Raw genomic sequence first — 21,604 nt, forward strand, 5'->3', positions numbered from 1 at the left:
ACAATGCACTTAGGATATCTCACACTGGCCATACATTTAGGATATCACACACTGGCCATACACTCAGGACATCACACACTGACCATACACTCAGGACATCACACACTGACCATACACTTAGGATATCACACACTGACCATACACTCAGGACATCACACTCAGGACATCACACACTGACCATACACTTAGGATATCACACACTGACCATACACTTAGGACATCACACACTGACCAGACCAAACAAAAGGACATCACACAATGGCTTCCAGTCTATTTATTAATCAGGACAACCCCTTTACTCAGAATCAGCCCCATAATTTGTTTAAAATTAGTGAACATGTAGTTTCCTGTTGTTTGATAATTCACATCTGAAATGATTTTCATGTCTCTTGGTTCCTACACACATTTTTCCATTTTAGAAATTCATAAGAAATAACTATGAGTAATGATAGAATTCAATTACCAGTCTATTACTTGCAACTCCTTCCCACTTAAATGTTCTTGTCTTACAGGGCTGGCAGCGGCTTTGTGTGTGGCCTGCTAGTACACACTACGTTTTTCTATTCAGATTCCATCATTTAATTGTTAATAAATTAATGATTAAAATACCAATCTCTCGTTACAGATCACTGCTATTTTATAAAAAATGCACAAGCTATTTTCTGAGTAAATCAGGGTAAGAGGTCTCTGTCACAGTAGCTCTCTCATACAAGGAGAGATTGTGTTACAAAATGAAAACACGAGCCCATGTTATTCCAAGATCTGTGGTTATTGTAAAGAAGATAACAGATTGTAAAACCTGCAGATCACCGGTAAATACAAGGTGTTCTTTGTACCTGATGTCTAATGATTACCCTAATAATGGACGTACTTATTTCACATTGTAGGTGGTCTGCAGGAACAGGCTGTCAACCCACTTGTAATCTGTATTGGCTCTCAGTCACTGTCATCAATGCCCCAATTATTCAAGAAAACACCAGTGTGAAGCTGTTAAAAGATACTGGTTCCCTGGAAGTAGGGTAATAAGAACACTGCTAGGTAGATTCAGGGTGGGTGCAGTGTCATGTATAATTCAGTGAATAGTAAACTATGTAATACATTTTATTATTTTATTTAAATTTATCTTTTATTATGATTTAATTTATAAGCATGTTTAAATAGAATGAGCTTTCAATAAAAGTAATAACATTTGCACTATATTTTACGGTTTAAGATTGCCTTTAAAAATATAATATAATATAATCATTTAATTGCCTTCACTGTCAATACTCACTGTAATATACTGCTCCACAGAGTTTTATTGCATATTTTGTTTTATCTTCTCTAACTTTCTACTTTGTGGTGGCAGGTATGCTTGTGACTTCCTCTTGATGCATGTGGCAAGAAGCTCTACAGGGGGGGCCTCTAGTAATGCCCAGCCCATTGCAATGTAGCACTGAACTCCAGGGAAATTACATTATTAGTAGTTCCCCCAAATGGTTAATACTAAATAACAGTTCCCCCATATGTTGAAAAATAAATAAGTGTTCCCGTATGTTTAGTGACAAATAATAATGCCCCATATGTTAAATAATAAAAAGTAGTGCCCCATATCATAATAATAAGCAATAGCATCTGTATAAGAATAACAATAAATAACAGCGTCCATGTATGTATAATAAATAATAGCGCCCTTGTAAGTATAATAATAATAGTGCCTGTGTATGTTTAATAATTAATAGTGCCTGTGTATGTAAACTGAAGTGCCAAAAGTCATGGGATAGCAGTATGTAAGGTCATGGTAAATGGCGTCACCGTGCTGTGATGTCTTGGAAATACCCAGACCTGCATCAGTTGTAATCTGACATCTCGTGAGCAAGGCTGCTCATGGGAAGGCGACGTGAATTATCAGAGTTCGAACGGGTCATGATAGTGGGTGCCCGACAGATGGGACATTCCATTTCCGAAGTTGTGTGGACATTCGACATTCCTCGATCTACGGTGTCACGTATGTACCGGGAATACCTCATGGAAAGCATTAATGCTTAATGATCGTGACCAGCAGTGTCTGGCCAGAATTGTCTATAGTCACAGGCAAGTGACACTGGCTCAAATCACGTCCACATTCAATGCATATCCAATAGGTCAGTGCAGTATTCTTTAGCTTCCATGGGATACGGGTGCAGAAGACCCACCAGACTGCCACTGTTGACACTACAACACAGGACACAGCGCCTCACCTGGGCTTATGACATCTCTATTTGGACCCTGTAGGACTGGCAACATGTGGCTTGGTTTGATGAGTCATGGTTCCAGTTGTTTCGGGCTGATGGTAGGGTTTAAGGTGTGGCGCAAACTCCATAAGGCCATGGAACCCAGTTGGCAACAAGGCACCGTGCTGCCTTGTGGTAGTTCTATAATAATGTGGGATGTGTTCACATGGCATGGCTTGGGTTGCATTGCTTGATGACCATTTGCAGCTCTTCATGGTTTTCATATACCCCCACAACAATGGAATATTCCAGCAGGCTAATGCACCCTGTCATCGGTCTCAAGTTGTCCAGAATTAGTTCAAGAAGCATTCTGGAGAGTTCTGACGAATAGTCTGGCCATCACGTTTGCCCGACATGAAGCCAATCAAGCATTTATGGGACATGGTGGAGAGGTCCATTCTTACCCAAGATCCTGCACCTACAAATATCAGGGAGCTGTGGGAAGCTATCCAAATGGCATGGGTCAACATCTCTCCAGAGGTCTTCCATCCACTTGTGGAATTGATGATACGCCGATACTAGGCATCTATCCCATGACTTTTGGCTATTCAGTGTAAATAATAAATAAGTGCTTGATATAAATTATTTTGTCTAATAGAGCCCCCTTAGTTGAAGTGTAAGATATAAATATTTTTCTAGTTATAATACTCTCTGTAGCGAAGACCAATAATAAGTAGTGCAACCCGTTAATAAAGGGGAGGGAGGTATTTTTCAAATTGTATTTTTTTTTAATATACGGTTTGACAATGCATACATTGGTAAACGTAGCACTTTGCATTATTAACAAACAAAAAAATCAGGATGGAGACTTGTAATGTGCACATTTTCTGGTGATTTTACTGTGTTTCTCCATACAAATCTTTTCTCATGTTTGCTCTGTATTAGCAAAAATATATGAACTAGTTATCATTTTTTTACATACTTGATACAATGTTCTTATTCCAGTGGCCCCAAACGTTTTAGTATCACGGCACCCTAAAGTATCAGAATAGTTTTTTTATGGATCACATGGGCCAAAAGTTTCTTATCTTATGAAGTAAATTCAGCACCCAGTTTGGGAACCACAGTCTTACTCAATGAGGGGGCTATGTTCTAATGTACATGTATCCCCTGAGCTACCACAGTGCTTCATTCTGGAAGCAGTACAGTGCTATATGTAAGAAATGTTTTGAGGGATATATGTATTGAAGGGGAAGGACAATCCCTGACTCCCCCAGACACCCCCCGGAAGATGGCTGCGCAAAGCAGTAGAGAGGAACGTGTGGTCTGTGCATTGATGCAATTATGGAGAATACAGTATTTCCTCTTTATTTGCTTTTACACCTAAATCCTGGGTCTGACCCAAACTTTCGAACACAGGGCCTGATTCAGACCCGCTCGCGAGCGCTGAACGCTCACAAGCGGGTCGATGTTGGCCCAGTGCACATGCGCACGACGGAGGCGGCTCCATCGTGCGCATGCGCGAGACCCGAATAGCGACGGGCAAGCCGTCGCTACGGGTCTCGCTAAAAAGGGGGCGTGCTGTCGATGTTGAGTGACAGCACGCCCCCTTTGGTGGGCGGGCCGGGGGCATGGCTGCCCAGACAGAGGCGTTCCCATGGGAACGCCTACCGTCTAGGACCGGCCCCATTGACATCACAAGTGATGTCAGTGGGTGGACTTCTTGCTCTGTAAGAGCAAGAAGTCCACTGGGATTTGTGGCAACGATATCCTACCACAAGGGTCTCGTCGCAAGTCCGATGTTCGCGATGGTCAAGACCATCGCGACCATCTTCCTGGCTGCTCGCTATAGCTATACAAGCGGCCAGGAGGCCACTCTAAAATTAAGAAGGACGGCCCTGATTCAGAGCGAGCGCTCTGTCAGAGCGTCCGGCTCTGAATCAGGGCCACAGTTCCAAAACAGGTCAGACCCAGGACAGACCTTTTCTACTGCGGCGCCTATCTGGATTATTCCCGGATCGGTGCCATTCACACTGCACACTGGTACAGTGGAATACTTCTCCCGGCGCTTGAAGATGAATCATCTCCAAGTGCCGAGAAACCCAGAAGTCCCTATGCTGTAAACAGGTTCCCTTCTACGGTTTCAGGGGTTATTCCCTTGTAAAACCCTGCAAGTTACCTGGGTTGGATTGCTGGGTCACTCGACCCGGGAATCCAACCCTGGCCCATTTTACACCTAGGAGCTACCCAGGTTAACCCTGCAATAACCCAGGTTTTAGGCCTGGTGTAAAAGGGGTATTACATAATATCCCTGTATATGTGGCTAAAACATAACAATATCAACAGAAATTAAGATCCACTTCATTTCATATGAGGGCATATTTATCAGAATTCAGGTTTTTATTGCAATTTTGAAGAGATATTAACTCTGCAAATCGCATTGCCATTCATCGGGAAGTGCTGGGACAGCGATTAGGGATAGTGCTGTCACCGCCAATTAGTACCTTTAGAGGAGAACTCTTCCGTCTTTTGAATTTTCCCTTTTCCTGCTCATAGTACAGATGCCTCTAATGAATGTTGAGTATCACTCCCAAACAAGTGCCCGTGGGCAAAGGAACTCTTCAGGTTTGTGACCTGCTCCCTGGACGTCGGTGATCTTTGCCAAAGTTAAGTAATTTATTAATTTTTTTGTTTATTACATTTCTTTTTATTTTATTTTTTGTTACTTCATTTTTTTCATCAAATGACCTTTAAAATACTGCAGGGTCCGGTGAAGATGGTGTAACCTATGAAGTGTAATCTCCAAAACAAAAAAAATACTCTGAGCTTGTTACATTTGAGTAAATTGCAATTCCCATTATAAGATGCCATACTGTTTAAAAAAGTAGAATGAAATATAACTGATGGATCACAATAGGACAAAATTCCCATTATAAACATGAGAACTACAGTGATCGGATGGTAATGCAGGAGAACTTTGTGCTAATTGTTTGGTACATTTAGGTAAAACTGAAAGAAGCATGACATTGGTAAAGAAACTGAGATTTCCTCATTTTTTTTAAGTGAAAATTTGGTTGATAAATAGGCCCCTTAAGGAGACAAACTTTAACCTCATTTTATAAAATAAATACATCCTACAAAACAATAAAATAACAATGGTTTAGTGCAGTTTGTTATTCCATTAATGAGAGTTTGAGCGTCTAGTAGGAAACTTACTTGAATTTAATTAGGATACAAAGCCATCTGGAAACACGTTTCTCCAACTGTCAATATGCTCCCTTGTCAAATGAGGTTTATAAGTGTTAACAGGGCCAGAATAAGTTTTGTGGGGGCCCTGGGGCAACAACCTTCTGGGGGCTCTAGCAATATAATTGTATTAAAAATATATATATATATGTATACTACATTTGTGCTAATTAATATATATATATATATATATACATACACATACATACACACCACACATGTATATATTTATATACTTGCACACACATACATACATATATTCACACAGAAAAACACATATATACACCACACTTGCATGTGTCACACAAACATTACACACACACACACACACACACACACACACACACACACACACACACACACACACACACACACATTCATACATACATACATACATACAGGGGTTAAAGTGGGCCGGAACGGCCCGTCACTTTTATTTGGAGACGGAACCAGTTCACCCTCCTCTGACCCAACTAACCCCGGCGCCGCAGGGAGGCTCCATTTGCCGGGTGCCTGCTGAGATTTTGTTACCAGCAGGCGCCCGGCTCCCTCCCCCGCAGCGGCAGCCAGAGGCTGTAGCCCACTCAAGAGCTCCGATTTCTGGGTCCCGCTGTGTGCAGTGCACTATGGGAGAGGCATCATGACGTCTCTCCCATACTTCAGACTGAGGAGCAGCCAGGGGGACCAGACAGCTGCGGACGCCGGAGCGGGGCTTAAAGTAAGTATTAGTTTTTTTGTTGTGTAAGCGGCTTCACAATAGGGGACATTACTACAGGGGGCATTACCCAGGGGGCACTACTACTGGGGGCATTACTCAGGGGGCACTACTACTGGGGGCATTACTCAGGTGGCACTATTACTGGGGGCATTACTAAAGAGGGTCATTATTATTGGGGGAACTACTATTGGGGACACTTTTTCAGGGGGATTACTAATGGGGCATTGCATAGGGGGCTCTGCATAAGGGGCACTACTACTGTGGGCTCTGCATAAGGGGCACTACCACTGTGGGCACTGCATAAGGGGCACTACCACTGTGAGCACTGCATAAGGGGCACTACCACTACTGGGGGCACTGCATAAGGGGCACCACTACAGAGGGCACTGCATAAAGGGTACCACTACAGTGGGCATTATGTGTAAGGGGCACCACTACAGTGGGCATTATATGTTAGGGGCACTACTGTTGTGGGCATTGTATAAGGGGCACTACTACTGTGGGCATTGTATAAGGGGCACTACTACTGTGGGCATTGTGTATAAGGGGCACAAATGTAGGAATTGTGTAAAAGGGGCACTGCTGTGTGTCATACATGAATAAGAGACACTACTATGTGGTGTAATGTGAATCAAGAATGTGCTACTGTGTGGCATAATTAGTTTCGGTAATACTATTATGTGACCACGCCCCTGTCTTTTGAGACCACGCCCCTTTTCCTTGGCAATGTCCTTTATTGACATTGCACCGAGGGGAGGGGCGCGGTGAGTTCGACCACTTCTCTCGGACCACTTTAAGCATATACACACACAAGTCCCACACAATTACCTTGCAGCATCTGCACTGCATGTTGTGGATGGGATAGGGACAGTACCTGGCAGGAAGGCATCATGTTATTAAGCTCTGCCCTCTCATGGCAAAATGCTGCGATTCGCGCTTCAATTGGAAAAAGGTTGGGCAAAATGACACAATTTTAATGGAATTGCATCATATTGGCTCCGCCTCCAATCAGTTGACCTGCGAATTGCTTCATTTTGCTGCAAGGTTGGCGGGGCTTAATACCATGGGGCCTTCTCTGGTGCAGCTGCTGGAGTGTGGGAGCCCTTAGGTGTGGGGGCCCCGGGATGACCGCCCCTGTCGCCCCCCCCCCATAATCCGTCCCTGAGTCTTAATTGATCTTTCCACGCTGGTTATGGGACCATATATTTAAAATGTAGGAAAATAATCTCATCTGGTGCATTTTTTTAGTAATATGGTAAATTGAACCGCAAGAGAATTTACAATTTATTGTTACATTCTATCTGGAAAACTATTATTTGATAGACCTAGTTGGTTAGCTATAAACTATATAAGGATAAGCACAATGTTTTGGGGGGATATTCTGTTTTCTGTCCCAATAATTTTTTTCCTCTTTGCTTTCAAATGTTCGCTCGTTTAGCATATTTTTGGCTCTTAAACTTAAATTACTGACCACACTGTATATGATTATGTGTTTCTATGGCTTCTGGGGTTTGGTGATGTGTATACTAGTCTGTGTTTTATAACAATTTGCCTCTGAAAATCTTCTGCAATATGTATGTTTCTGAGTCAAGTACAATTTTTTCTCTTAGTGGAAGTGAAAGTATCAATCTAAAAATGTACTTCGTGTAAAAACTACAGTCTTGCTAGAAAGTCTTTATCATTGGACATTTTGCATAGTAGTTTCAAGCTCTCAACATATATGCAGACAGATCTGACATGGTGCAATCCAAAATCTGCTATTAAACGGTCTTTCATTCTCTTTGACAGATAACCACTGTGCTACAATGGATGACAGTTATGTAAGAGAAGTAGTCCCTAAATTGTCATAAAGTAGCCAGTAAACAAGATAAATATTGACAATCCTGCTTGTTTTCCATTCAGTGACATATAGATTTATATTTATGCTTACAATTGCTAAATTTAGCACATATATCAATTGTACAAACAGATATGCATGTATTGTATCATGCTACCCCTTTGTCATGTGAACACAATAATCTGGATAAAACCTCTTGCAGAATATCATGCATTCCAACTGTTTATAAATGACCATTGCTCACAACTTGTATCGTCCTTGCTGACGGTTAAATAAATTAAATATATAAATTGAAAAGACAGTGAGGGGCTATTGTGGACTCTGGTGTTAACAGAATGAGTCTGTGTATCATATTATCTATAAAGTAAGGCTATACTGAATTAGTTATGTCACTGTTAAGTATGTGCTGTAGACTAACAATTCATTATGGTTCTTTCTATATTTGGCACTTGACTGGAGCCAAAGGATTAGGGTAGAAGTCTTTATAAAGTCTGGCCACTCAAATATTTTATTTCCTTTCCTTTATCCAGATCAGGCCTTTACATTCCAATTTCCAGCATGCTAAGGAATATTAGAATTACTTGTCATTTATTGGGAACCAGAGATATTGTGAAAAAAAATACCACTTTTATCCATATTAAGATATTTTTGTTTTGTTCTAGTTTGCACATGTATCCAGTGTATCATGTATAGTCTTTAGTAATGTTAGTGCCTCCATCTGTAGGATGCTGGCAGGTTTAATACAACCCTCAGGGAGGGACATATTCCTATCTCAATTTTAACTTTGAAAACTCCCAAGTTTCCATAAAATAATAAACCGGCTCTTAAGTAGACAATTCTATTATGAAGTAATGTGGAATGTAGTCATTAAGTCGACAATAACAATGTCGACATCCATACTGTTGACAACACACTGTCGTCCGTTAGTGTGTCAACATCGTTAAAATGCAGAAATACATGTCGACATCCTCAGAATGTTGATGTGTGGAATGCCGACATTGTCAGAATGTCAACGTTAGGATTAAGCTGCGGGATGGAAGGGCTAAGGGTAGGCACTTGCGGGAGGTTAGGGTTAGGCACTAGAGGGAGGGTTTGGGTTGGCTAAGAGGGAAGGTTAGGGTTAGGCATTAGAGGGAGGGTTTGGGTAAGGCTAAGGGGGGGAGGTTAGGCACTAGAGGGAGGGTTTGGGTTATGCTAAGGGGGGGAGGTTAGGGTTAGGCACTAGAGGGAGTTTTTGGGTTAGGCTAAGGGGGGGAGGTTAGGATTAGGCACTAAAGGGAGTGTTTGGGTTAGGCTAAGGGGGGAGGTAAAGGTTAGGTACTAGAGGGAGGGTTAGGTTATGAAGGGAGGTTAGGGTTAGGCACTAGAGGGAGGGTTTGGGTGAGGCAAATGAGGGGGTTAGGGTTAGGCACTAGAGGGAGGGTAAGAGGTATGGATTAGGGTTAGGTATAGGGCCAGTATATTGACTGAAACGTCAGAAGTGACATTCATATGACTGCCAGTACCTGAAAGATATTACTGGAGCCAATGTAGGTAAGTCAGCACTAGGCCACCAGGGACGATCTGTCAACAGTCTGTCCTGCCGACATTTCATCAGTGTCTACCTCAGGGGTGGGCAGCCTCCAAGGCAATTGAATCCAAACCTTTGCTTCTATCTCCGGAGTCCCGAACAGGAATAAGCAGCAGATGCTCAGCAGCCGGAGATCTAGCGGTAGGGACCACTCATAATATACCACTTTGGACACAAAGGGAGAGAGGAGGCAGTGTATAAGCACGACACCTTCACCCTCCATCTGAGTAGAAAATAGTCCTTTATGTCACATCTCTCTAACAAGTGAAGGGGGAAGGGAGGGGCAGTGAAAAAGAGGAGGAGACAGCCAGTGTAGGGATGAACATCGGAAGTCCACCATCAAATGATGCCCGGGCTTCCACCATCAAAACATTCGATGCGATGGTAAGTAACCATCACATCAAAAGTATTATATGAAAAAAAACTATTAATGTGATATTCGCATGAGCAAAATACACTTCTTGAACATGCGCAATAGCCCTATTTCGCGGCTGGCAGGGGACGGCACTGGGGGCGGGATGGGGTGAGATCGGGGTGGGATAAGATGCCTGATGCTGAGAGCTGCCGGCAGGGACAGCGCAGCTGTCAGCATTAAAAAAAATAACCATCACAACACCATCAAATCATTACCATTCGATGGCGGCAAAGATCAGAAAAACATTGATGGTCGGCAAAGATCGACCATCGATGTCCATCCATAAGCCAGTGACAGCAGCATCTAGCACTGTTTCAGCCAGTCCTCTGCGATCCACAGAGCTAGTAAAAGGAGGGGACATCAGTGACACTGGAAAGGACTTCAATGATCTGACGTTAGCAAAAAGAAACAATATTCTTCTAAACCCCATGCACTGTATTGCGATACTATTGAGATTTCAGTATAATACTTTGTAATGCATAACTTTCTTCTCTAATCTAACAATATTCTTAAAATTACCTTCAAATATTTGCTTACTTAGCTCCATATCTGTCTATTTTTGCAGTTTACCAAAGTTATGAATATATTTTGTGTGTGGCCCTTGACAGTTTGCTAAAACGTGTTAAATTCCCTCCAGCTAAAATAATTGGCAGCCTCTGGTCTACATGATGAATGTTGTTGTGGGCAATGTCGACATTATGACCAAGTCGACATTCTCATGTTGACATTCTTAGGGGCCTATTTATCATTGAAGGCCGTATGGACTCCCATGATGAAGGATTGAACTCGCTGCAAGGAATACTTAAGTATCCAACTCACAGCAGGGGAAATGGGACACCGGAGCAATTCATCATTGCTCCGGAGAGGGGACAACTGCTCCAAAAAGCAGCTGTCCCCTTGGTTAGTATCGCAGCTACTTCTGTACCTGCGTTACGTACCTGCTTCCCATCGTCCCGGCTACGCATGCGTGACCTCGGGTCACGCATGCACAGAGCCGCCGGGGAGGTAGTGAGGAGGTGGCGGAGGGATCCGCTTGGATCCCTCTTCGCATCCCCGGAACTCCTTCCCATAGGTAGGAGAGGGGCTACGAGAGCAAACGCCGTCTGAAGATGGCGCTTATTCTCAGCAGCAGACTCCAATAACTTACTATTTTCAGAGTTTGCTGAATACCAAGGGGGTCCTATCAGACCCCTGATGATGAATGGCCCGGTTACTTAAATATGCAGAAACTAGCGTTTCCGCATGGTTAACGGGCCATTTATCGTTTGATGAATAGGCCCCTTAGTGTTGACATAACATACCTAATCCAACTAATGCATCTCAGTGTTTGTTTTGCTGTATGAAAGAAGATAGAGCAACATTGGTATCTACTGAATGAAATTGTCTTTTAGGTTACGCTAACCCTGCCTTGTAGTTAGGGGCACCACAACATTTTTAGGTGGGGGGAAAGACATAATTTAATTTTGGCAACCCTAAATTGCTGAATGTCGCCCCCTCAGGGGCAGCTGGAGTAACCCACCACACCAACTACCTGATGACAGAGCTCAGTTAGTCCAGTGGCAGTACTAGAGAGTGGTGGGCCCAGGTGCAAGAATATGCTTTGTGCCCCCCTATGCAATGCCCCCAGTAGTGGTTCCCCTATGCAGTGCCCCGTCATGACGTCTCTCCCATCACGCACTACGGGAGTTGGAAGGCGTAGCTCATTAGCAAGCCCCAGCCCGGCTCCCTCCGTGGGCGCAGCTGGCGGCTGTGTGTTTGTTACTGTGTAGTGCGGACCGCACTACACTTAAATACTGTGGGGCACGTGCAGAGGGTGCAGCGCCGCTTTTGGATGCAGGCGGCTATGGGCCCCTACACCACAGCGGGCCCCGGTGCAAGGCACCGGCTGCACCGCTGCTTTTTCTGCCACTGAGTTAGCCTGAGGGGGTCTTTGGTTTTGCTGATTTGGCCTCTGTATGCGGACATTACTGCTCTCTGCCAATCTCCTCACAGACACAACACTAACACAGCGCTACCATGCAGCTCCGTGAACACAAACAGCCAAAAAAGTGTCCCTGTAAAGGCAATTTATCCAACCAGCATTTTAGCTTGACATAGGTTTCGGAGATTATCGCTACAGAGTACTGAACCTCTCTCTCTAGGACTACAGAGACTATCATGCAAAGCGAGTTTGCCATGAGAACAGCTCGCAGGACCCTCCTTGCACCTAATAGAATTGAGCCCAGTGTATGCACCCTGCTATTCCCTTTACTATATACACACCACTGCAAATATTCTGTAGGTATAAAACAAGAAACAAATTCAAAGATGAAAAACAAATAAACATATCAAACACCACAAACTTCGCTCCATCTGGCTGCCCAATGTAAATACATGAAAAGCATATATATTGACTACGTCAGACTCCACCCAAATACAGACATTGTAGGGACTCCTAATCCCTCCAATCCAGCAATTCATGCAACAACTAATAATGCATTAAGTTTAGCACAATAGGTGTAGTACACATTGCATTCATGCCACACATGGGAATTATTATAAAACACCATTACTCACACTATGCTGGGATGGTTACACCCAGTGGAGGAAGACATGACCAACAACCATCAACAACAAAAACATTCTTATTATTAGAAAAACCTACAGATTTCAGTATGATATAAATAGTTGCACATTGCCCTTGTAGTGCTTGCGGTAAGGTATGGTCAGCCACAAGTGCTGCGATCGCTTCCAATGGTACTCGATGTTACCGATGGTTGCATACACAATACACATCCTGGAGATGACGTGCGTAAGTGGGCGTCTTAAGACAGGCTGGTGGGCGTCTGCATACACACCGCGATCGCACGCCAAGACATAGTGGGCGTGCCAAAGCCTTGCCATGCGATCGCAGATTTGCATACTTTCGTGTGTGAGAACGCATCTAGCGAGTGGGTCTGGATCGAAACCTGTGTTACGTCACTTCCATTTGGAGGTGGAACAACTTCCGCCTCCTCCAGCCCACCTTACCCGGCCAGTCGCCCAGCGTAGGGAGGCTCCATTTGCCGGGCGCCTGCTGACATTTTGGGCGGGCGCCCGGCTCCTTCCCCACAGCGGGCAGCCGGAGGCTGGAGTTCACTCCTGAGCTCCAGCTTCTGGCTTCCGCAGTGGGCACTATGGGACCAGACGGCAGCGGACGCAGGAGCGGGGCTTCAGGTAAGTATTCTGTTTGTAGTTTTAATTGTATTTTTTGTGTGTGTAAGGGGCACTACCACTGGGGACACTACTACTGAGGGCACTACTAATGCGGGCATTGCATAGGGGCACTGCATAAGGGACACCACTACTGTGGGCATTGCATAAGGGGGACCACTACTCGAGGCACTGCATAAGGGGCACCACTACTACAGTGGGCATTCATAAGAGGCACTACTGCTGTGGGCATTATGTATAAGGGGCACTACTGCTGTGAGCATTGTATAAGAGGCACTACTACTGTGGGCATTATGTGTATTAGGGGCACTACTACTGTGGGCATTATGTGTATTAGGGGCACTACTACTGTGGGCATTGTGTATATGGAGAACTAATGTGGGCATTGTGTAAAAGGGGCACTACTGTGAGTCATAACATGAATAAGGGAAACTACTATGTGGTGTAATGTGAATCAGGGGCATTATGGCCCTCATACAGAGGCGGTCGCAAGAAGCGATCGCTCTCTCTGAATGAGGGCGGGCGCTTCTTTTTTTTGTGCGGCCTCCTGGACGCTAGCTAAGCTGTGGGTTACCACCCACAACTTAGCGACCGACCCGGGTGATGGTTGCGATGGTCAAGACCATCGCGACCATCGGGGCTTGCGACGAGACCCTAAGGTTGGGTCTCAGCAACCGCAAGCCCCAGATAGCTTCCTGCTCTGATCGAGCAGGAAACTCCCCACTGACATCACTGCTGATGTCAGTGCGGCCACCCACAAAACAGCAAGCGCTCCGTCAGGAACGCCTCCGTTTGTGTAACCACCCCCCCCCGGCCCGCCTACAAAAAGGGGAGAGCTGTCGATCAACATCGACAGCCGCCCCTTTTATAGTGAGCTCCGGAGCGAGAGAGTTTCTCTCTCGCTCCGGAGCTTGCGCAGTGCGGCCGCTGCGCGTGCGCAGGACCAAGACATCGAGTCAGTTGCGAGCGCTCAGCTCTTGCGACCGACTCTGAATGAGGCCCAATGTGCGGTGTATTGTGAATAAGATTGTGCTACTGTGTGGTGTAATTTGAATTGGGGACACTGTTGTGTGACCATGTCCCTTTCTTTTGAGACCACGCCCTTTTTTTGCAGTGCGCTGTCCCTTTAGTGAAAAAGTTCCGGGGAGTTCCACCATGTCTCTAGGACCACTTTAAGCACTGGTACTAATACTATATGGTGCCAATAGTATGTATTGTGAGAGTTACCAATATGGTAAAAAAAATAAACAAATATGCCGATTCCCTAAGCCTTATCCTCTAATATGTCAAACATGTTACATACAACTGTATATGTGTATCCAGCATAGTAATTACCTCAGTGTTTCTGTTCATTACATTGGCTCCATTCTCCCTCAGCATTAAGCAAAGGTTACACAGACCCAGCAAGTGCTGCCTGGCTCTGATGCATCCTCCCACAAGGCTGCTGCTGATATCCTCCATGGGTCAAAGAAACATATGAATATCTCCACCAATCAGAGCTCAGTACATGCCTCTCTGACTTTTTGTGGTGTCTCATGGCACTTACACAGCTCACAGTAATGCACCTGTGCAGTGCACTCAGTGTGTCCCTGGTACCTCTCTTTAACGTTGGGGGGGAGGGTGAGCTGGCCCCTTACCCCACTCTCCCCCTGTTCCGAGAACCTTAGTCTAAGTGACGTGTGGTGAGGTCAATGGCTGGGGAGGCACTAGCTGATTAACACCCCCCCTCCTTAAAAAAAACGAGGTAAATGCCATAGCAGGGGGTACATTCAGTGTGGGGTCCCCCTGCCTTCACATTAACTATCCTTAAACTAGTCATCCCAGAGCTGGGATTCTTTGGAAAGTAGGGATCCCAAAAAAGCAACATGCCCCGCGTCCCTGGTGGCAGTGGGTATAACATTGCTCTTTACAGGCGGCCTATAGGTCCCTGCGAGCCTGCCTTAGCATGCTGGCACTTGGAGAACCACAAGTGCCTATATACCCGGACATTAAGGGCCCGCAGGCACCAATAGTCCGCCTGTATAAAAAAATATTAAAATAAATTAAATACACTTTAATAGTTTAATAACATTTTATTATACAATATCTTCACCTGGGGGGCAGTGGCTTTTCAGCTCATTTCCATGGCCGCCGCCTCCCCAGGGCTTACAAAGTATTCTGTCTTCGGGAGCTCTTGCACGCTCCCTCCCCGCTGGTGGACTGCCAGCCACTGCCTTGCACTAGCTTATATAAGCCAGCCAAGGGGCAGGATGATGTTGTTGCGAGCCATGATTGGCTCATGGCAGCCATCTTGAATTTAAAAAATTACGCTGAGGCGCCATTTTTTAAATAGGCAATGCTGACGAACAATGCAGAATGCTAGCAGGTACTGAATCCTCTCAGATCCAGGCTTGCCGCCATGAGGGCTGCCTCCACCAGGTCCTGCCGCCGCTAACACGCCAGCCATCTTTAATTCCAAAATTGATGCTGGAGCCCCATTTTTGAAACTTTGGAGAATGATTGGCAGGGACTGGATCCTCTCGTATCCAGGCTTGCCGCCATGCTGGCTACCTCCACCGGGTCCCGTCACGGCTCTTCCTCCCCTGACTGCACGTCCCTGCTATGTCTGTAGTAATGTTTCAGCCCAACTTGGGCAGAGCACAATTATGGTTTACATCAATAAGACAGGCTTATAGTTTGTGTATAAGATGTAAAAAGAAAAACATAAATAGTTGCCAATTCTTTCCCATGTAAATTATAGTTACTGGGGAATCCCAGCTGTAACCACCTTAGTTATGGAGGATATTATGGATATTAGTTACTGAGGATATAATGGAGATAATGAGTCCGTAATTTGTCATAAAGAGTTCTGCTAAATATGGTGGAACAACCACATTGTGACAGCAATCTGAAAAATGGCTGTAATTCTCCTCTACCAAGAAGCTTAGGGCACCACAGTTCACACATTGCACATCCATCCAAAGAGTAGTACTGTGGCAAATATGTAATGACCAATGCAAGCGAAGTATCAGTTGATCTTGTTATAGATTGGTTGTGACGATAATATTCTTGACTGTAATATTTGTGAACTGCGCGCTCTGGGCGACCTGTAAGGGTTCCACCACATCAACATCCTCGAGGCCAGCCTCTAGGCATGTTTAGTGTAAACAAAGCGAGGTGAAGTTAATAATGAAATAACACAGCAGTAGCTGATTAAGGTCCCCGCAAGGCATGCTGATATATGTTGCTGTAAATAACTGTAACAGTTTCCAGGCCACACAGCAGGTCACATTTTCACAGGGAGAGTTCACCAACTGTCACATTTTGCAGAGCACAATGGTGATGTATTATAAATGGCGGGGGAATCATAACTCTTAAATGAAGCAACCAATTACAACGCCATTATTTTCTGCAAATCTACGGATCAAGACCTTTAATTTGGTGTATGATGTACCCTGATCAGACAATGGCATCATAGAAATATGTCACTCATAAGCATCATCCATCTGCAATTAATATATATGTTTAAAGGATAAAGCAGTAATCCCATGAAAAAAATGCTAACATAGATCACTGTGGCAGGCTATAAGAAGGTTGGTTACTGTATCTCAAGGCGGCTGTTAATGATTTATTCTTCTGTACAGTGTCATGTGGCTACCACGGCAACTGCAGTCACATGGCACATGAAGTTCTGAGCAGAAAGACCTTAGAACATCTCTCTGACCTCTCTCGGGATTACAATATCCTCCCCTCATTCTCCACCTCTCCTTCCATCATATTACATGGCGCATCTATAATGGGTGAAGGGTATGGTCCACACCATACAACCTGCACCTATTAATGATACTTAGGCCGACAGCACTGTGGGGCCGATTTCCGCATGCGGCCTTGGCCCCAGTAGCACGTAATTCACCATTCTTTATGATTCCATGTGTACAGGCCGGTGGTCACAGGAGTCAGTAATAAGAAAGAAAACTGAACCGGTAGTCGTGAGCGGTACTGGAGAGTGGATGACACGCATGTGGTGGAAACCAGGCTGGCAACGCGGTACCAGGACTGAAGCAGGTTAGGAGGTACACTGAATCATTAACCAGGAAGACACAAGAGTTAGAACCAGAGGAGCAGACAAGAACAATTTCAAACAGCCAGAGCAGTTTAAATGGTATACAATCGGGAAACCGGCTGCCTTAATACCGACAGCCAGCTTCCCGACTGTCATATCCCGGCGAGGGTGAAAATGCCGGGCGTCTATATCTAGATGCCTGTCATTTCCCCGACGCCTGGAGACAGGCGCCCGGGATCCCGATCGAAGGGATGCCGGGCGCCGCGAGCAGACAGCCACGCGCGGGGAGGGGGGGGGGGTTAGGTTTAGGGCACCAGGGGGGGACTTAGGGTTAGGCATCCCCCCGGGGGACTTAGGTTTAGGCAGCGGGGAAGGGGGGGTTAGGGTTAGGCACCCCTAAGGAGGGTTAGGGAGTTAGGTTAGTTTATACTTACCTTAGCGACGATCTGGATTTCCGCTGCTGGGAACTCTGCTTTTGTCGGCCAGGTGCTGCCGGGAATCGAACCGCCGTTTAAATAGGCCGGGCCATTTGAATTTGGTGCCAGCGTGACATTGGTGGTCACATAAGCGCAGATACAAACATGAAAGAGAGCCGGATGCCGGCGCCTAAGATCGCCAGGGTAAGCAAAGAGGACAGCACACTATGGAAACGGGTGCCGACAGCAGGGGGCCAGCCCTACCGGATCTGGTAAGGAGAAGCCGGGATCCGGCATGCCGTGACACCTTGTATGTATGTTGCCCTGTTTATTTGAGTCAAGCTCCATCGATAGTTACATTTTAGTTAAACATATATATCCATCTGTAGAATTTCATATTTCTTGATTGAATTTTGACATGCAAACGTTATTATAATGTGTACATTATTTTTTTTCTGCATTAAAAAAGAGATGTAAATAATTACATTTAAAAATGATGGCGTCACTTGTAAACTGATTTAATTTGAAATCACTAGGAGCTCAACTACATAACAATCTGATTGCATAAAACAAACATGGAATCCTGTGATTATGGGTCATCAATTGTCACAATTCACAATGGGAAATACCATCTCAAGACTACTGTTATTATTATTATTAACAGTCACTTATATAATGCCAGCATATTACGTTGCGCTTTGCAATGGGGAACAAACAATAACAAAACAACACAGGGAAATAACAAATCCATAGGATCCTGGCATACACAAATTGGCAAGTCAAACTGTGAAATTCAATAGTTATGACATTACCAGAATATATAATAATAGTTACTTATTACCAGAATATATGATATTTCAAAGAGTATGTTCTTCAGTGATCAAAGAAAATAATCTCATATCCCCTTTGAGTTTTGTTGAAGTGAAGATTGCATTTATTTATGAACAGTACAGTGGTCACAGATTCTTGCTAATTTACTTATAAATCACGTTTTATAAATCAATAAACTCTGACCTATATGACCAGTACGGTTACATTCTGAGATAATAGGTACTTTCACCAACTTTGTTATTTTGAAACAGAGGGCCTGATTCAGAGCTGGACGCTCTGAACGAGCACCCGCTCTGAATCAGGGCGTTTTTTTTTTTTTCTTTTTTTGCGTCCTCCTGGACGCTCGCATAGCTGTGGGTTACCACCCACAGCTTATGCGAGCGTCCATGATGATGGTCGCGATGGTCAAGACCATCGCGACCATCGGGCTTGCGACGAGACCCTGCGGTAGGGTCTTGGTGACCGCAAGCCCTGGAGTGATTTTGGCTCTATCAGAGCCAAAATCACTCCCACTGACATCACTAGTGATGTCAGTGGGGCCGGACCCAGACAGTAGGCGTTCCCATGCCTCTGTCTGGCAGCCACGCCCCCGGCACGCCCACCAAAGGGGGTGTGCTGTCACTCACCATCGACAGCACGCCCCATTTGGTGCGAGACCCGGAGTGACAGCTGGGCTGTCGCTATCTGGGTCTCGCGCATACGCATGACGGAGCTCCCTCCGTCGTGTGCATGCGCACTAGGACACCATCAACCCGCTTGCGAGCGCTCAGCGCTCGTGAGTGGGTCTGAATCAGGCCCTGAATGATTGCTGCTAATATATTTTGTAAGATTATTAAAATAACAATTCACCAAATATTGGTCTGTACCTTGGTCTCCGGAAAGCTAAGCCGTACTGTTGACAAGCCAACCCCACAGTTGGAGTATAAACAATAGGCATGAATCTCTCAATGTCTGACGTCAAAACTTTGTAGAAAAGCTTTTCATTCCGATCCTGAAGTCCCATCAATAAAATATACCTGTAACAAGAAATAATAATATACAAATAATATCTAACATTTAGGGACATTGCTTACTTGTAATTTATTTAGTCAAATTCAATTTGTAAACTATACATTACTTTGTTCTGAGATTGTTTGATATGTCCTGCCAATTTAATTAATATATGAAAGGTCTATTAGACCTACCTTCCAGGAACATCATTAGATAAACAAACAATAGCCAATGGAGGTACTTCTTTGGATATTTTCTGTTTATTAGTGAATCAATATGCTTTACAAATAGTGAATCTGATTTTCAAAAATAACTGTACCATTCCCTGAATTGTCTGGCCAGTATATCTCATGCTACATGCCTACTTGTCACTCACAGAAGATGTGTCTACAAACCATAGTCTGGCAAACTCCATCTTCCGGCTATTTTATAATTAACCACTTTCATTAGATAAAACTTTTCAATTGTTCTCATAAAGTAATGATGACTTTGGCCTCATTTATGACTTAAATTAATTACAAGAATGTGTAGAGTGGTTCCGGACTATCGTTACTAAATGTGGCCCTATTGTGTGCTGTAGTTCTTTTTATATTGGAAAAAGTGGACCTAATTCAAAAGTGTATTTGTGACAAGAGTGCGCTGATATCAGCTTCAAAGAAGGAAAATGTACTTATAATAAAAACTAAATACTTCCCTTCTTTATACAGTCTGGAAGATTCCCGTTTCTCTGAATCCTCCTTTTTCCCTTATATGTCCAGTGTCATGAAAAAACATAATAAAAGGGAAATGAACCATAGTGTAATAAAATCTTCACAAAAAATGGTTTATTTACACATGCAGAAACTACTGATGAAAAAATCAAATTCAAAGAGGAATACAAATATTATTCATATAAAAATGAGGCATGGTCCATAGACATAATATAAAATATACTGGTTTACAAGATGTGTAATTACCAGACATCGCCTTGCATAAAGGCTTGTAAAATATCTCAATGTGGCAGCCTCCGGAAGCTCCAACTGGATTCCTTTGTGTCAGGGGATAGTGCTTGGAACGTCCACACCTAGAACCTTCAATCTGTTCTACAAGCCAACGCGTTTCAAGAGTCACTGCTCTCTTCCTCAAGGCAAATGTGGTTCAGACTGTGAAAAACTGGCCTTATAAACAAGTTGGCGTAACTGGGAGCAAATTTCGTACCCATGGCGGTACCGTTCAATTGAATATAATAGTCTCTATTAAAATAGAAATAATTGTTACTAAGGATAAAATTAATTCCACTCACGATAAAATCTTTCTTTTCTCGGGTGAAGTTAGTATTTTCCAAATGCCATTTAATGACTTCAAGGCCTCTATTATGTGGTATGCTGGTATATAGAGCAGACACATCTGCTGTAACTAATGTCATTTCTTCCAACCATTGTACATTTTTCATTTTCCTTAAAACATCTGTAGTGTATCTCAGATGCGATTTCGTTTTTTCCACTAGTGGTTGTAGATGTGAGTCTATATATTCAGATAAACTTGTTGTCAAACTACCCACTCCTGCCACTATTGGTCTTCCTGGTGGCTTAGTGATGCACTTATGAATTTTGGGTAATGTGTCTATGGTTGGAGTATTTGGGTCTTCAATTTTTAAAAAATCATTCTTTTTTTTTAGAAATGACTCCATTTTGAAATTATTCATCCAAAAATTTATAATAATTTGTTTTAATTCTTATGGTTGGATCGCTCTTCACATCACTTAATTGTCATTTCACATCACTTAATTGTCTCTATTTCTGCAACATAGTCTTCTTTGTTTAGAATGGCAACTCCTCCACCTTTGTCGCAAGGTTTAATAATAATGTTTTCGTCCTTTTGTAAAGTTTTTATTGCTTTTCTCTGCTTTCTATTAAGATTATATTTTTTCAGATCCACTTTTTCCAGCTTCTCTATATCACTTAGAACTGAACTTTGAAAGCTATCTAAAGGTTTCCCTTCATATGTCTAGGGTAAAATGTGGAGCGTTTTTTAAATTTATTGTTCATTTCTGGCTCTTCTTCTACTCCATTATTTTCTTCCACTTTCTGAGCAAAGAATTTCTTGATAGTTAATTTTCTAACGAATTTTTCAACATCTATGTAGGTAGCAAATTGGTCAATTTTATTACTTGGAG

The 21,604-nt window shown here is 43.7% G+C and overlaps 1 protein-coding gene across 2 annotated transcripts in view; it reads right to left on the reverse strand.

Annotated features, from left to right (window-relative positions):
- Positions 1 to 21,604, reverse strand: part of ME1 (malic enzyme 1) — a 420,748-nt gene that overhangs the window by 289,595 nt on the left and 109,549 nt on the right. For both annotated transcript variants that reach the window (XM_088471866.1, XM_088471856.1), the window contains exon 3: positions 19,326 to 19,475. In XM_088471866.1, coding sequence (XP_088327992.1) covers positions 19,326 to 19,475 — 150 coding nt within the window. The remainder of the gene's footprint in view (positions 1 to 19,325; positions 19,476 to 21,604) is intronic.

This window comes from Taudactylus pleione, unplaced genomic scaffold (genome assembly GCF_031769625.1).
Source record: "Taudactylus pleione unplaced genomic scaffold, aTauple2 ptg000015l, whole genome shotgun sequence".
NCBI classification, from domain to species: Eukaryota; Metazoa; Chordata; class Amphibia; order Anura; family Myobatrachidae; genus Taudactylus; species Taudactylus pleione.